This window comes from Lithobates pipiens, unplaced genomic scaffold (assembly GCF_037356315.1).
Source record: "Lithobates pipiens isolate NorthernLeopardFrog02 unplaced genomic scaffold, aLitPip1_a1.2 Scaffold_13, whole genome shotgun sequence".
NCBI classification, from domain to species: domain Eukaryota; kingdom Metazoa; phylum Chordata; class Amphibia; order Anura; family Ranidae; genus Lithobates; species Lithobates pipiens.
The window spans coordinates 326,070,911-326,089,338 of record NW_027507718.1 but is presented as its reverse complement, the minus strand read 5'-3'; the positions used below and the strand labels follow the sequence as shown (position 1 = coordinate 326,089,338).

Genomic DNA, 18,428 nt, shown 5'->3' with positions numbered 1-18,428 from the left:
ATTAGCCTGGGAAGCTAAAGGCTCTGTAGGGTCTGCAGGTGATTGCTCTCAGCCAGGGGAATGAACAATCTGTGTGTTGAAGGAAGCTGCAAGCACTGCCACTGCTGGAGCTAAAACTCACCCTGCGATATCCAGGTGAAAGACGCTGTGTTTGTAAGTGTCAGATAGGTGAGCAGAACCTGTTAGTAAGCGCCCAGCCGGGCTAGGACTTTTATTTTTGTTGTACTTAGAAAGCACGGTGTTGCTGTATATTTTGTTTGCTGGACTGTTTGTACCACGAATAAACGCCAAGATCTGCTTTATAAATTCCAAGTCTGCTGTGAACTGTCTCCAAACACACCCTACCCCGGGAAGATCCCTTACAATTGGTGTTCGAATGCGGGCAAAGTCGGTTGCTAGGGGCAACGGTGTGGACAGACTTGGCTACAGCTGCTTATGTCTTGGGTGAAAGCTGCAATGACACTCCAGGAACAGTCCAGCAACATGGAGGAGATGCTGAAGCAGTTTATGCAAGTGAGTTTGCAACAACAGCAACGACATGAACAGTCCATGGCTGCACAACAGCAGGCTCAGATAGAGGCCAATAGACGACATGAACAGTCCATGGCTGCACAACAACAACTTATCGAGCACCTGATAGCAAATCGAGAGGCGCCTGTGGTGATGGGAGCCGCTCCAGAGATTTTTTCTGGGAGAAGGACTGTGCAGAAAGCGCTGCAAAAGATGACTGCTGAGGACGATGTTGAGGCCTTTCTAACAGTATTTGAGCGCGTGGCTGAGCGAGAGAAGTTACCAGCCGCTGAGTGGGCAGAGGTAATTGCGCCCTATTTAACAGGTGAACCCCAAAAGGCCTACTATGACCTCAGTGAGCAAGAGGTTAAGGACTATACTCGGCTAAAAGAGGAGATACTTGCCCGACTAGGAGTTACTACTGCAGTCCGTGCCCGGAGGGTACGCAACTGGAGCTACAGTCTGGACAAATCAGCGAGGTCCCAGATGTATGACCTAATCCATTTGGCAAGAAAGTGGTTGGAGCCAGCCACTTCTACTCCTGCACAAATCCTAGAGAAGGTCGTGATGGATCGCTACCTCCGAGCGCTTCCTACTGACCTGCAACGCTGGGTGGGACAAGGTGATCCTAAGAACGCAAACGAACTTGTCAACCTTGTGGAGAGGTTCCAGGCGACTGAGGACTACCTCCGTGATGTTCCTGCAGCATCTTCACCTCCCCGGAGCGCCAGATCTGTGCCGTCAGCTGGTAAGAGACTTCCATCTATTGGGGGAGTGTGGAGGGGTGCTGATGGGGGGAAAAGGGCTCAAGTGGTGTCTCAGGGACAAAAGACTGGTGATGGTCCCGGGTGGCTAAGGGGCTCTGAAAAGGACTCCTTGCCAAAGAGACCAGGCCCTATCCAGTGTTGGAGATGCCATGAGGCGGGACACGTGTCGGCCCATTGCCCTCTTACCTCTGAACCCATGGAATGTGACGCTAGCCGGCGTCAGTCGCTATTTGCGGAACCATCTTGTGCTGCAGTTCCTGGACTAGAGACTGAACCGCAAATCTGCAACATCACAATCAATGACTTTCCTGTTAAAGCATTAATGGACTCAGGAAGCCTTGTAACCTTGGTGCATGCTAGCCTGGTGACTGGGGACTTAGAGTCTAAAAAGCATATGAGCGTTGTGTGTATACATGGTGATACAAAAGTGTACCCTATAGTGCTGGCTAAAGTCGGGACTGAACAAGGCACAGTACAATATGAAGTGGGTGTGGTTAAAAACCTCATGCATAATGTAATATTGGGGCGCGATTTTCCTTTATTCTGGGCTCTCTGGGAAAAAAGAAAAATCCCCAAAAGGAGTGAGGATACCTCTAAGGTGGTTGCCTTGTCCACTGTGAATGATAAAAGTGTGCAGGATGAAAATGATTGTTTTCCTTTGCAGGTCCTGGCTGGGGAGGAGGAGGCTCCTCCCACTGAGCAAAATATACTAGACTTAGAGGTGTCTAGCGATAATTTTGGGACTGCGCAATTACAGGACCCCACTCTCAAAAATGCGAGAGAGCAGGTTGCTGTTATGAACGGGGTACCTCAGGAACCAGATGCTGAAAAAAGATTTCCACATTTTTCGGTGACTAATGATCTTTTCTATAGAGTTAATAAGGTTAAGGATGAGATTGTGGAACAGCTTCTGGTACCTAAGCCGTACCGGCGTCAGGTGCTTGACATGGCACATAACCATGTTCTTGGGGGACACTTGGGGACTGACAAAACGCGAGAGAGGGTTCTCCAGAGGTTTTTTTGGCCGGCCATATATGATGACATTAAAAAATACTGTGAGTCGTGCCCCACATGTCAGGTTAGTGCCCCAGTGTCACATTTTCGCAGTCCTTTGGTTTCGCTCCCTATTATAGAGGTGCCTTTTGAGCGTATTGCCATGGATTTAGTGGGTCCCATTGTAAAGTCAGCTAGAGGACACCAGTATATTTTGGTAGTCCTGGATTATGCGACCCGCTATCCTGAGGCTGTACCCTTAAGAAACACTGCATCTAAAACAATTGCACGTGAGTTGTTTTATATGTTCTCTAGGACTGGGATCCCCAAAGAAATCCTAACTGACCAAGGTACGCCATTTATGTCGAAAGTAATGAAGGAATTATGCAGACTATTTAAAATCTCACACATCCGTACCTCTGTGTACCACCCCCAGACGGACGGATTGGTGGAGAGATTTAATAAAACTTTGAAACATATGTTGAAGAAAGTGGTGGCAAAAGATGGTCGTGACTGGGATCATTTATTACCCTACCTCATGTTTGCTATTAGGGAGGTGCCCCAAGCGTCCACAGGGTTCTCACCATTCGAGTTGGTCTATGGTCATCACCCTAGGGGTCTACTAGACATTGCAAAAGAGACATGGGAGAATGAGTCCACCCCATACAAGAGTGTTATTGAGCATGTAGCACAAATGCAGGACCGTATAGCCACTGTAATGCCCCTGGTAAGGGAACACCTCCAGAGGGCTCAAGAGGCCCAAAGTAGAATTTACAACCGGTCCGCAAGAATCAGGACATTCAACCCAGGCGATAGGGTCCTTATACTAGTCCCCACTGTTGAGAGTAAATTCTTGGCGAAGTGGCAAGGTCCCTATGAAATTGTTGAAAAGGTCAGTGAGGTGAACTACAAGGTGCACCAACCAGGTAGAAGGAAGCCTTTCCAAGTTTATCACATAAACTTGATCAAGCCCTGGAAAGACAGGGAATCCTTGGGGGCGACAAATACTGTTAATAATTTGTCACAACCAATCCCTCCAGTCAAGGTAGGTGATACTCTATCAGTGTCACAGAAACAGGAGGCTCAGGAATTTTTACAGAAAAACAAAAACAAGTTCTCTGACCTCCCAGGGCGTACCCACCTCATCCATCATCACATTGAAACTGAGCCTAGAAGCAGAGTAAACCTTAAGCCCTATAGGATACCGGAGGCACGTAGGGAAGCCGTATCTGCCGAGGTAAAACGTATGCTTGATCTGGGGGTAATTGAGGTGTCACAGAGTGAATGGTCCAGCCCAATTGTGCTAATCCCAAAGCCCAATGGAACTTGGAGGTTCTGTAACGATTTCAGAAAGTTGAATGAGATCTCCAAGTTCGATGCGTATCCTATGCCCAGGGTAGATGAGTTGATTGAGAAGTTGGGTAACGCCAGGTACATAACCACCCTCGATCTCACAAAGGGCTACTGGCAGATTCCACTTTCTGGTGAGGCTAAAGAGAAAACTGCATTCTCCACCCCTGATGGGCTATTCCAGTATGTAGTGATGCCATTCGGGTTACATGGAGCGCCTGCAACTTTCCAGAGGTTGATGGACTTGATTCTGCGACCACATCGTGATTACTCAGCTGCCTACCTCGATGATGTGGTCATTTTTAGCCCTGATTGGGAAAGTCACCTCTGTAAGGTACAGGCCGTGTTGGATGCCATAAGTGATGCGGGGTTGACCATAAATGCCGAGAAGTGTGCTCTAGCCCTAGAAGAGGCCAAATATCTGGGCTACATTATTGGGAGAGGGTTGATTAAGCCACAGCTAAATAAAATTGAGGCAATACAGAATTGGCCTAGACCCCTGACAAGGAAACAGGTTAGAGCTTTCCTGGGTATTACGGGGTATTACCGTAGATTTGTGCCGAACTTTGCCTCAGTTGCTGCTCCACTAACTGACTTGACAAAGGGCGGAAAGACAGCAATGGTCACGTGGACCCCAGAGGCCGAGAAGGCTTTCCAAAGCCTTAAGTCTGCCTTGTGCCAACCACCTGTCTTAGTTACCCCCGATTTCAGGCGAGAATTTCTGGTCCAGACAGATGCCTCTAACACAGGCTTAGGTGCAGTACTCTCACAAGTAGTGAATGGTGAGGAGCATCCGGTGACGTACTTGAGTAGAAAATTAACCCCGGCCGAGAAAAATTATGCCATTGTGGAGCGAGAATGTTTGGCAGTAAAGTGGGCCCTAGAATCGTTAAAGTATTACTTGCTAGGCAGGAAATTCAAGTTGGTGACAGACCATGCCCCCCTAACATGGATGAAGTTAAACAAGGAGAGAAATGCAAGAGTGACTAGATGGTTTCTCTCCCTACAAAACTTTAATTTCACTGTGGAACACAGGCCAGGGAAATTACAGACAAATGCTGACGCATTGTCAAGGGTAAGTTGTCTGTGGGGACAAAAGGCTCAGCCCTCCGGTCTGAAAAAGAGGGGGGGGATATGTAGACATGTCACTGGAGAAGTGATCGAGGGGGTGTACATCTCACCTAGGTTGCTACACAGTGTGAGATGGTAAATCCAGGATGGATCAGTTTCTCAGCAGCGATATGCTGCTGAGTTGTTATTTAATTTTGCCGGGCCTGGGTTTATATGGAATGGCAGGTAGGTTTGGTAGAGGGACCTGTCATTCCACATCCCCCGATCCAGTTCTGGGTTTGGGATCAGGTGAGCTTGGATCCTAATTAGCCTGGGAAGCTAAAGGCTCTGTAGGGTCTGCAGGTGATTGCTCTCAGCCAGGGGAATGAACAATCTGTGTGTTGAAGGAAGCTGCAAGCACTGCCACTGCTGGAGCTAAAACTCACCCTGCGATATCCAGGTGAAAGACGCTGTGTTTGTAAGTGTCAGATAGGTGAGCAGAACCTGTTAGTAAGCGCCCAGCCGGGCTAGGACTTTTATTTTTGTTGTACTTAGAAAGCACGGTGTTGCTGTATATTTTGTTTGCTGGACTGTTTGTACCACGAATAAACGCCAAGATCTGCTTTATAAATTCCAAGTCTGCTGTGAACTGTCTCCAAACACACCCTACCCCGGGAAGATCCCTTACAATATATATATATATATATATATAAAAAGTTCACTTTTAGAAACTGATTTCTGATTGGTTGCCATAGCATATCTTCTCCATAAGTTTGTATATAAATCTAACAAGGGCAGACCAGGACACTGGGGCCCACCAAAGGAAGGCAGAAGGAAGGGACCAATATAGGCACGATGGGGCACTAAGATGCAAACACTAATCCTATACTATGGAACAGTTGACAAGAAAGTGCAAAGTGCAGTAAACCAATCAATATAGATAGTTACAATGAAAAAAAAGTCCTTATAATTAAAGTTCATAAAAAGTCTTCTATATCAATGAATTCCTTCATTCTTCATTCCTTCATTCTTCTTCATGTGAAATACTGTTGTAAACCATCACTAGCAATTGCTTATTCACCCAATTGTACTCTCACAAGATAGCCATGATCCCTTTAACTAAAAAGGTGGCCAAAAAATGCCTTGGTTGGTATGTTTCCTTTGGGTTCTTCTTGTACCCGTTGGGGGTCCTTAGAAACTCTCCTTATCGCCACCATAACATGGCATAATATGAAAAAGGGAACTGATAAAGTGTGATATTATTTATTACTCACAAGTATAAAACAAGTAAAAAGTTGCTTACATTGTAGAGTCTACTCCTTGGCATTAGGAAAACTTGCGTAGATTGTTTTCAGAGAGTGTTGCTGCTCTGCTCGCGCTCTAAAGCTGGCGTGCGTTCCACTGGTCAGTCTGTGAAAAAAGCAAAGCAGGGACCTGGAAGTGACGTGACCAATAAACTATGCCTCCGTGTACTACATTTCATTGTCTGAGGAAATTTGCTGTCCCCTCAAAATAACTCAATGTCTAAATCGCTGGCAACAAAAGTGAGTACACCCCTAAGTGAAAATGTCCAATTTGGCCCAATTAACCATTTTCCCTCCCGGGTGTCATGTGACTCTATCGTGTTACAAGGTCTCAGGTGTAATCAGGGAGCAGGTGTGTTGAATTTGGTGTTATCGCTTCCACTCTCTCATACTGGTTCCTGGAAGTTCAACATGGTACCTCATTGCAAAGAACTCTTTGAGGATCTGAAAAAAAGAATTGTTGCTCTACATAAAGATGGCCTAGGCTATCAGAAGATTGCCAAGACCCTGAAACTGAGCTGTAGCACGGTGGCCAAGACCATACAGCGGTTGAACAGGACAGGTTCCACTCAGAACAGGCTTTGCTATGGTCTACCAAAGAAGTTGAGTGCACGTGCTCAGTGTTAAATCCAAAAGCTGTCTTTGGGAAATAGACGTATAAGTGCTGCCAGCATTGCTGGGGGGGGGTCAGCCTGTCAGTGCTCAGACCACATGCTGAACACTGCATCAAATTGGTCTTCATGGCTGCCATCCCAGAAGGAAGCCTCTTGATGCACAAGAAAGCCTGCAAACAGTTTGCTGAAGACAAGCAGACTAAGGACATGGACTATTGGAACCATGTCCTGTGGTCTGATGAGACCAAGATAAACGTATTTGGTTCAGATGGTGTCAAGCGTGTGTGGCGGCAAACAGGTGAGGAGTACAAAGGCAAGTGTGTCTTGCCTACAGTCAAGCATGGTGGTGGGAGTGTCATGGTCTTGGGCTGCATGAGTGCTGCCAGCACTGGGGAGCTACAGTTCATTGAGGGAACCATGAATGCCAAAATGTAGTGTGAGATACTGAAGCAGAGCATGATCCCTTCAACATGAAAATGACCCCAAACACACCTCCAAGACGACCACTGCCTTGCTAAAGAAGTTGAGGGTAAAGGTGATGGGTTGGCCAAACATGTCTACAGACGTAAACCCTATTGACCATCTGTGGGGCATCCTCGAACAGAAGGTGGAGGAGCTCCAGATCTCTAACATCCACCAGCTCTGTGATGTCGTCATGGAGGAGTGAAAGAACACCCCACTAGCAACATGTGAAGCTCTGCTGAACTCCATGCCCAAGAGGGTTAAGGCAGTGATGAAAAATAATGGTGGTCAAAGAAAATATTGACACTTTGGGCCCAATTTGGACAATTTCACTTAAGGGTTTACTTACTTTTCTTGCCAGCAGTTTAGACATTAACGGCTGTGTATTGAGTTATTTTGAGGGGATAGCAAATTTACATTGTTATACAAGCTGTACACTCACTACTTTACATTGTATAAAAGTGTAATTTTTCTATAATAAAATATTTACAAAAATGTGAGGGGTGTACTCACTTTTGTGAGATACTGTAGGTGCCCTTATATACTGTGGTTACATTTCTAGTTTATTTAGCATGGCAAAGCTAGCATTCATCTTTCACAGAGCTTAGTGCAATCCACTTATACCTGCTATGGATGCAGCTTGCTCGGCTGTCAATTACAGAGCTTGGCTTGCTCTCTGTGATTGCAGCTCACCCACTTTTCTGATGTTTCTGAAAGTCCCTTTCAGCAACATTATGGAGTTGGGTGGACTGTGGTCACAGAAAATAATCCAAGGACTGTGACAGCTTAGCAAGCTTTCTATTACAGCTTGCAGTGCTGTCTTTGTAGAGAAATCACATCAGTAATAATAATTGGGGGCTGATGACAGCTTTACCCTAGATACTTGGTCCACCCCTGAATCCAATCTAATTTTGTTGTGTATGTACTTTCCACCCAGCTGGATTTGCAGATTTATTTCAGTTTAAGTAATGACCAATTTGTGACTAAATGTGTTCTCAATTTGGGTTTAATGCTACCTGAATAGATTTACATTACAGTTTTTGTTACACACACACACCTGCTACATACAGTCCAGTTTGTAATCTTGTGTATTACTTGATATGTGCTAACCTTTTTTAAAAGCTCAGCTCACTTTTTTATTGATGTTAACTGTCCAACAAATTGTTTGTTGTGATTAAGTCATATTCCTAAATAACTGCTTTGTGTTCATTTTGCGCTGCTGTTGTATGTGCTACAATGTAATCCTTGAAGATTAAATGAAATGGTCTAGCAATGACTGAACTAAGCTGCTTAACACCATTTAAGGGTAATTACCTGCAGGGGATAATTCTTTATCCAGACACAACTTTCCAAGAAAGTTTCCAACTCTCTATTGGTTTTGTCATGTTACAGCAGAAAACAGCAAGGTTAATGCTAAACAATAATCTCTCCAAATTACAGGTCCTTTATGTTTTTTTAATTTGTATTTATACCAGCAAGATCTACTCTAGTAAATAAGATTTAAACAATTGTATAAAAGCTTGTTAAAACTATCAAGATGGCAAAGATCTTACAGGGGTGTATTTATAAAGCAGTGAATGTAACAATCATCACATATTTTGTGGAAGAGTAGTCAAAAACGTAACTGAGTTGGTGTCAGAAACTGATTCGCAGTTATGCAAGACACTTACAAGAAGTCATTTTTGCTAAAGGGGACGATACTAGCTTCTCAGGCTTTACTAAATACATTATTTTCAAGGCAAATTTTTCTTGTGTTTTTATGCAAGTATATCACCTTTATATGTAGAGACTGAATAAAAATCGAATGTTTGCCTGTTGAAATATGTGGAAAAGGTAACAATTTCTACAAGGTATACTCACTTTTTCCCACAATTATTGTTTATGTGTATATATACAGTATACAGTATATACATGCACATAGCAGTTTCTAGGTAATTATATTTCTAAAGGTGCTACTGACATGAAATTTTCACCACATGTCGGTAACAATCCATACATACAAAGAAACCAAGACATAAGTTCAGAAATTAAGCTATGTGTAGTAAAATGGAATGACGCAGAGAAATAGTATTGACCACATGAAGGAAGGGGGGTTCAAAAAGGCTTGGAAAGCCAAGACACCAGCTGAAATCTATCAGTAATTAGAAAGCAATCCTGCCCCTTGCAAGTGCAAATTAATATCAGCTGGTTCAATCTCAACTGATGGCCTATAAAAAGGTGTCTCATTACCAAGGTGTCACACAAGAAACATCTCATGAAGGGTAAAAGCAAAGAGCTCTCTTAAGACCTTCGCAACTTAATTGTTGCAAAACATACTGATAACATTGGTTACAGAAGGATTTCTAAACTTCTGAATGTACCAGTGAGCACTGTTGGGGCCATTATCCGGAAGTGGAAAGAACATAATTTCACCATAAACTGGCCACAACCAGGTGCTCCTCAAAAGATTTCTGACAGAGGAGAGAAAAGATGTATTAGAAGAGTTATCTAAGAGCCAAGGACTTGTTGAGAGCTTCAGAAAGACCTGGAATTAGCAGGTACAATTGTTTCAAAGAAAGCAATAAGTAATGCACTCAACAGATGTGGCCTGTATGCACACTCATCGCCCAAGACTCCATTGCTGAAGAAAAAGCATGTTGAAGCTCATTTAATCTTTGCTGCACAACATTTAGACAAGCCTGTGAAATACTGGGAGAATATAATCTGGTCTGAGGAAATTAAAATTAAGCTCTTTGGATGCCATAATGCACACCATGTTTGGAAGTCAAATGTCACTGCCCATCACCCCAAAAACACCCCAATACCAACAGTGAAGTTTGGAGGTGGGAACATCATGGTGTGGGGCTGTTTTTTAGCACATGGTACTTTGTTTGAAGGAACTATGAATGGAAAAATGTACCAAGACTTTCTTGATAAAAATATGCTGCCAGGATGATGAAGATGAAACAAGGGTGGACATTTCAGTTAAACCTATGAAAATAGAAAATCTATGGAAAGAACTAAAGAACAGACTTTATATCAGACTTTATAGAAGAAGCCAACGGATTCATCAAGATTTGAAGACTGTGTGGAAGAATGGGCCAAAATCACACCTGAGCAATGCATGCGACTAGTTTTTTCCATACAGGAGGATTATTACACATACCTTCATTTCTGAACGTATTTGTTTTGGTTTCCCTGTATGTATGGATTGCATGGGTTGTTACTGACATGTGGTGAAAATGTTATTTCAATAGCACCTTTAGAAATGTATTTACCTAGAAAAATGGTGACGTGCTCAATACTTATTTTATCTTCTGTATATGTCAAAATAACCAGTGCAGTGTCTCTAGCCAATCAGCACAAAAAAAATAATAAAACAGTTTGCTCTGCTTAGCTGGAGAGTGTGCTGGGGAATTTATGTGCTACTACCCAAGGAACAATGAGACCCACTGAGCAGTTATCAATTTTTCTAAATTGTTATGTAGTGGGGGCTCATTGCCTTCACAGTAAACTAGTACAATAAATTCACAAACGTTTACAGGGTCACTCCACTGTAAACCATATGTCTAAAAGAATTATACACTTTATTATTACATCCAAATATGTATTAACCACTTAAGCCCCCGGACCATTTTGCTGGCCAAAGACCAGAGCACTTTTTGCGATTCGGCACTGCGTCGTTTTAACTGACAATTGTGCGGTTGTGCAACATGGCTCCCAAACAAAATTGACAACTTTTTTTCCCCCCACAAATAGAGCTTTCTTTTGGTGGTATTTGATCACCTCTGCGGTTTTTATTGTTTGTGCTATAAACAAAAAAAGCATCAATTTTGAAAAAAACATAGCTTTTTGCTATAATAAATATCCCCCCAAAATATATATAAAGTTTAGGCCCTCAGTTTAGGCCAATACATATTCTTCTACAAATTTTTTGTAAAAAAGATCTAGTTTATTGATTTGTTGCACAAAAGTTATAGCGTCTACAAAATAGGGGATAGTTTTATGGCATTTGTATTATTTTTTTTTTTTACTAGTAATGGCGGCGTTCAGTGATTTTTATCGTGACTGCGGCATTATGGCGGACACGTCGGACAATTTTGGCGCTATTTTGGGACCATTCATATTTATACAGCGATCAGTGCGATTAAGATTTTGATTACTTACATTGATTACTGTGTAAATGTGACTGGCAGTGAAGGGATTAACACTAGGAGGCGCTGTAGGGGTTAAGTGTGTCCTAGGAATGTGTTCTAACTGTAGGGGGAATGGGCTAGCTGTGACACATAACTGATCATAGCTCCCGATCACAGGGACCTATGATCAGTGACACTGTCAGTAGGCAGAATGGGGAGATGTTTGTTTATATTAGCATCTCCCCATTCTTCCTCTCCGTGAGATGATAGCGGGTATCCCCACGCACATTGTCAGCTGGCAGCGCACATACGATGGCATGGCGGCAAATTTAAAGGAATAATATAGTGTTCTTCTGCTTTTTGTGCCTCACTAAGCACCAAGTTTCCCCACTTCCTGGTAGCTGTCTTTATGTTAGAAATCTGTCTTGAATGTGCACCTTAAGAGTGTCTCAGACCACTCCCTGTTCAGCAGAGCCCCTATTGTAGTGAAGAAAGGTTTGAATCTTCGCGAGCAGTGGGTCTGCTGCCATAAAGAGATTAAATCAAAAGGGATTGACTTTCCATAATTTAGTAGCCGCAGGTCCCACAATAGAGATTTGTACTCTCATCAGTGAGTGGTCAGAGATAGTACTTGGAAAGTTTTCAACCAGGTGCACTGTAGACACTGCCAGGTCTATGCGTTATAAACCCCTATGTGAAGCAGAATAACAAATATAACATTTCCCATCCGAGTGTCTGTTCCTCCACACATCATACAAACCTAGTTCCGAAACCAGTCTGGCAAATGGGCTGGGGCCTACCGAAACTGTGGGTACAACACCCTGTGGTATGAATTTATCTTTACTTTTATCCAGAAGATTGTTAAAATCTCCAACAGCCCATATGGGTACATTAAAGTGGGAAGCCATAAATTGGGAAAGGTAAATCAGATGCTCTGGAGAGAAGGGTGGAGGAATATATACATTAGCCATAATACACCCCTGCAAGTTTACACAGCAATAATATATATCGGCCTTGGGTATTGACCTAGGATTGTATCAAGTGAAAGGGGCAATTTTTGGAAACAAGAATGCTGACCCCCCTGGAATAGGTGGTATGGATGGAGTGAAACTGTGTCTAAAAAGCCACGGTGTCAAAGCGATGATACAGTGTTAGATTGCAGATGAGTTTCCTTTAAACACACCACTGCATTGCGGAATAGTTTCAGTGCAGTAAACAGTGCCACCCATTTCACTCCATTGCTCAACCTCCCGTATATTCCATGATATCAAATCATATTTAACCGCCATAGTATCCAGTCAGCCGCAATGGCATAGATAAGGAAGGAGAGAATCCCACCTTCAAGGCAACTAGAGCATAGCAATACCCAAATATACAAAGCAATAAGGAAGTTAGTAGCAATGGGCCAGAGGCTGTCCCCATATGTGAGAGGAAGCCATGGCAGTTAGGTTCCCGGAGGGACACCACATAGCAGACAGCAGTGTCACATAGGCAGTCTGTGTGGATATATAAAGATAGTGCAGTGCAGTATACCACATAAAGTTCCAATGTAGTCTTCCAAGGGATGGCCATGGGCTGGAGGGACTCAATATTACCTGAACTTGAAGCCACAACCCATATAGAAAAATAAAAAAACAACAACAGCGGGGGGGGGGGGGAATAGAGAAAAATCCTTGAATAAAGGGAACAAAAACAGTGAGTCCTCGCAGGACAGGTATGCATGGGGGCCCCAACGTCTCTCGCGAAACCAGAAATCAGAAGGAACTTGACGGTCCACTAATAACAGTGGTTGTAACTTAAACAAATTAACATGAGTTCCATACCGCCTCATAGGATCCAAGGCCAGCAGTGTAAGCAAGGTAGATATCCACAATCATAAAGCATCTCATCCTAAAGGGGAATGGTTTAGATTTAGGTCACCGCCATCCTTCTCAGAGTAGTTTACACACAATCCAACCACTCAGCAACAGCATTCAGGTTATTGAAAATGTGGGTTTTGTTGTTGGCAACCTAGTCAGGTAAAGCATGGCATAGCTAACATCAAAACGTTGCGTTCATTTCTTGACGTTGGTAAACTTAGCCCTGCGGCGTTGTAACTCTGCTGAGAAATCAGGATAAAAAGAGCTCCGAGTATTATTCAGTTTCATTGCTCCTCCTTTAGTTCTAGCCAGGTGCAGGATAGCATCTCTGTCTTTAAAGTTCAGTAATTTAAACAAGAAGGGTCTTGGTGGTTCACCTGGGCGGGGCGGTCTTGCTGGGACCCTATGGGCCCTCTCCACAGAAAACATATGCGAGAAGGAATGCCTGTCAAATGTTTCTGTCAGCCAGTGCTTGATGAATGCCACATTATTCTTCCCTTCAGCCCGCTCTGGAATTCCCACAGCCCGGACATTGTTCCTTCTCAGTCTATTTTCCATGTCTTCTAGTTTGGCGGCATGAACAGAGGTCATGGATTGCAATTGTGCTCACACGAGCCTCTAGGGCCTCCGTGCGGTCTTTCAACTTCTGCATGTCTTGTCTAACCAAAGTTATTTCAATTTTCACCCCCCTAATTTGAGATCTCAGGGAGTGCAAGGTGTGATTGCATGAAGTTACTGCTGCAAAGGCTTCCCGGAGTTTGGGTTTTATGTCATCAGAGCCCTCCATGTCGAGCTCCTGATTAGGAGCTAAAATGGCTGGGGTACACACAGTGTCTCACGTGGCGGATAGCCACCCCTGGTGTGGAGAGCTTGGTAAATGGTGCAGCAGGAGTAGCAGGATGCTCTTTAAGGTTTGCTTTAGAAAATAGTCGCTGTGCAGCTTCGTTAGCCGAGCGGAGCAGCCGGATGCCATGTTGTCCCGGTGCTGCTGTCTGATCTTTATCCCCCCTGGACAAATCGCTGGCAGGCAAGACAGGTACCGGAGGAAGGCTACTAGTTTACTGTACCCTCTGAGACGGTACGGCATCAGATATGCAGGTAGGATAGATCAAGATAGATTGCAGGAGGTATGGTGATGAGATCAGTCAGCGTGTCTTACTCCAGGCGCCTTATAGTGAAACACCCTCACAATGCAATAGATCGATTCACTGGAATAAGGAGCCTTAGAGGGTAATAGTGTGCTATAATGTGCAAAAATGCTGTGGGTACTTATACATCGTGGCAACATCTCAAAGTTCTTATGTATTCCGTTCCATTTTAAGTCAAAACTCACTACTTTATATTTGAATTTGAATGTACTGACCAATTTGTACAGTATGCAAAATATTGAAATTATGAAGCTGGGCATGATTTGCAAATATTTTGTTTGGACACATTGCATAATTTTTATGTGTTACTTTTTGGTAATGACTAAGACAACTAAATATGTACATATTCTGGACGTAAAGTGAACTGAAAACTGATTTCTATGAGTTACAGCTTCAGAGAATAAACTTGGGTAGGTCAGTAAATACAGTAGTTAGCCTGTCTGTCTGTTGTTCTCAGGAGTTCTCTCAAAAGTCATGTAAGTTGAGGCAGATGTATTCTATGTGCATGGGAAGTGTGTTGTAATTGGATCATTGCAACTAAAACAAAACATGGTGAAGTAGAGCGCCAGATTTTAATGTCACAACCAACATACAGTAACTGGATGTGATGATTTTGTATACATTTGCAACAAATAGATTACATAGTTTTAGGTATGTAGCAGAAAGTAAAGACAAAATTTTTTCCTCCACAGATCTGCCGGAAAATGAATGGAGTTAGATTTACTTGCTGTAAAAGCGCAAAAGACCGAACTTCTATGTCAGTGACGCTGGAGCAGTGCTCAATCTTGAGAGATGAACATGATCTTCACAAAGACTTCTTCGTCCGGGCTCTTGACTGCATGAGAAGGTATGTACAGCATGTGTAGTAGTTTGAACACCTTTGTTCGTATTCACGTTGATGCCTTCAGTCAGTCCCAGGAGCAAATTTTTGCTACCCACTATTAAGCCTTAAAGAATGCTGTAGAGTTAAGGAGATTTCCTTTCACGTCCCATCCTGTAGACTCAACAGGAAGTAAGAGGATATCATTACAATGTGAGAAAAACTCTCTCTTAGTTGTCAAGGGAACAAGTGTCCCCAAGATTTCCTTTCTATTCTTCCTCTGGTTGCCACTCATTATTGGGATTTGCCCTCACTTTCATTTCACATTGTTCTGATCACATTGGAGATCAGAATAATTAGAGAGTGAATCTCCCTAACAAATTCTAACCCCTCACCATTCTATCCAAATGTAAAGAAAAAAATTGCCTTTAGTTTTTCTTTAATGGATCACCTACAGCAGCAAGCAGCTCTATGCATCAATAGGAATAGACCTTGAGGACAGGTTCATGCATATGCGGCCGTGGGTTCGTGCCTGGGGGTCTGGTGCTTCCTTGTTCACCAATTCAGGTGCGAATCAGTTCTGATTTTTTTGCCAGAATTCACACCCTAGTCGGACCCAAAGATGCACAGGACCCTTTTTAAATGCAGACCGCCGCTGCCCTGGACCTGTGTGAACCGTCTCCATTAAGAGCCGGTCACACTTGCCTGTCATGTGAATTGGATGCAGGGAAACCTGCATCCAATTTCCATATGTGTGAACCCAGCCTGAAACTTTATTCCATCATAAAAGCTAATCAGTGGTCCCTTCATATTCACTGTATCCTGTTCTCATACATCTACAATATAATTTGGAGGGACCATGGGAATACCACAGTAAACAGATTTATTTGTTCTGTAACATCCTACAATGAGAAATTGTGTGCAGTAATCTATAGTATCCAAACAACAGTCTAGGGTTAAAAGTTAGGGCTCATTCAGGTGAGGCCTGTTCACTTGTTAACAAGATTAAATATGCTGACATATTCTCAGACAATAACTTTAAAATCAGTGTAAATAATGAAAGCCAGGGTTTTCACAGAGCCATTTAAAGCCAGACTCCGGGCGCAACTCACTTCAGTGAAGACCCACCTACTGCACTTCAGAATTTGTGTGTGTGTTTTTTGTAACGGTGTATAGTGCAAAATAAAAACTTACAGTGTAGTGCGGTATCCATCTGCTCTTTCATATTTCTAAAATGATGACTGATCTTTACCCTACTCTCCCTCCACCCACAAGACATGTCTCAGAACCAGCTTTATTACGTGTAGGACTGCAGTGCAACCATAATTTGAGGTCAGCACAGCACCAGTGGATGCTGGGACATTAAGTCCCAGAGGTGGTAGCTATATCACTGGTCAGTGATGTTGTGTCGCCATGTCCTGCTATGCATTGGTGCTTTTTTTAAAGCAGCCACTAATGTGCCTTAATGTAATCAAATTGATCTTTCCTTCTCTTTCTGCCTACTCTCCCATCTATTTTAAATTTTGCATATTTTGATGAAACCTTTCTAATAGATACTTAAGCTCATGATTGCCATGTTTCCTAATTTAGTAAAGATTCTATGGTCATTTACAAGTATTATAGAAATGTGATGCTCCCAAAATAGAAAATCATGAGTAAGGATTGGAAGCACCTGTACTGGGTCCCGACTGCTATTTCGCAAGTCCCAAGCATTCCTTATGGAAATGTAGTACCTTTCAAAATGGTATTGATATTCGTATGTGACCTGCTGAATACCCCTTTTCTAGCACTGGCTAAGGGAGAAAGTGAAATGTCCCAATTTAGTCAATAATAATGCTATTGACATGATTGGGACATGCCCTTGTACTGGACAACCAAGCCCACTGGGAAGCAGTTGGGATGACACTGGGCACCATGCAGACTTGAAAAGGAGCAGTTGCCACTGCAATTGAGTGTTACAAAGCCACTAGGAGTTATGATTCAGTAGAAGAGGGAAGCTGGAGCTCAGCTTTAAACCTGACTATGTGGCATAAAATCTTTCTGTGCTGCAAGAAGGAAGGAACACAGGCTTCTTAAGACATAGACACAGACTTTCTCTGTAGCCTGTGCAATGCTACCCACAAGTGCTGGCAATAACATAAATTATGTTCTAACAAATTCCCAGCCTTAATAACTTTACAGTTATTGCAATTGTTCATGTCCTATACCATTATTATGCAGAAATGTACCTCTGTTGCATCATGTATTTAAAGTCCCAGTTGATATAATTTCTTACAGTATTTACCCAATGACTGGCCAAAACAGCTTTTCACAGTAATTACAAAAAATACATTATTTTTATTCCTCAGAATCCTAAACTTTTCATGGAACTCTGTTATTAATAGTAACATAATGTTTGAAGCCAGATGTTCTGAGTTTAGCCCCTTGAGGGGTAAAACATGATAGCCCGCTTCCAGTGTTAGCCAAATAGCTCAATACACAAGAGGCTTCAGTACAGCATTTCCTTCCCTGTGTGTTTACAGACTGAAATAATCTAGTTTTGGAGAGGTGAGGAATTATTGCAACCAGTATATACAACCATTTCCCCAACTTTAAAAAAAAAATGTTTAAACCAAATAGGCCATTGCAATACTTCAGTTCAAGGATAGGAAACATGCTTGTTTGCAAATAGATTCTACTCATTTTATGCAATAGGTAAACACTCGCGTCTAGAGTAATAAACCTTATATAACAATATCCTAAAGTGTTAAGTGCGGCAGCTGCTTCAAATTATGTGATTGATAATGGATGGTGGTGTCACAAAAATCAAAACTTCTGTGAACAAACAGCACTTGCTAAATAAAGTGATGACAAAAATTCACAAAATAGGCTCAACATATCGTAAAAAAAAAAAATATTTACTCTTCATTTTTAAAAGTTTAAAAAACAGGTACAATTTCCAAACAGGATTGATGCAAATCCTTCCTGTAAAACATTTGTTAGCATCCGATCAACTATAGAAAGGCTTGGAAGCCCAGGTATTTAAGCGTGCATTCCACCTAAAGCCTAATACACCGCACCGTGCATTCTAACTTAACGTTTTGGGAGCATTTCTTACTATTATCACTATCTTGTGGGATTGCAACAGAGAACAAGCCCTTTTGTTCTTGGCTACAGAAGTCTAATCTAATCACTATGGACTTATGGATGGTTGTGTACACTTGACAATTTTTGTTGTTTCACTATAATCATTTGCACATTGTGATTGCACATTGTATGTGGGTTTTTTGTCATCACTTGATTTAGCAAGCGCTTTTTGTTCATGGAAGTTTAGATTTTTGGGACACCACCATCGACTAATTGTATTACTTTATTTAGTTAAAAACATATCAAGGTCAGAATGTGATAAAAACGTTGCTTTCTTGCACTTATGGAAAAAACCCTCCCCCTTAATAAC

At 42.6% G+C, this 18,428-nt stretch overlaps 1 protein-coding gene across 8 annotated transcripts in view; it reads left to right on the top strand.

Moving 5' to 3' along the window:
• INPP4B (inositol polyphosphate-4-phosphatase type II B) overlaps positions 1-18,428 on the top strand; it is an 851,608-nt gene that overhangs the window by 809,752 nt on the left and 23,428 nt on the right. For all 8 annotated transcript variants that reach the window (XM_077476952.1, XM_077476955.1, XM_077476953.1 and 5 more), the window contains one exon: positions 14,865-15,019. In XM_077476952.1, the coding sequence (XP_077333078.1) occupies positions 14,865-15,019 (155 nt within the window). The remainder of the gene's footprint in view (positions 1-14,864; positions 15,020-18,428) is intronic.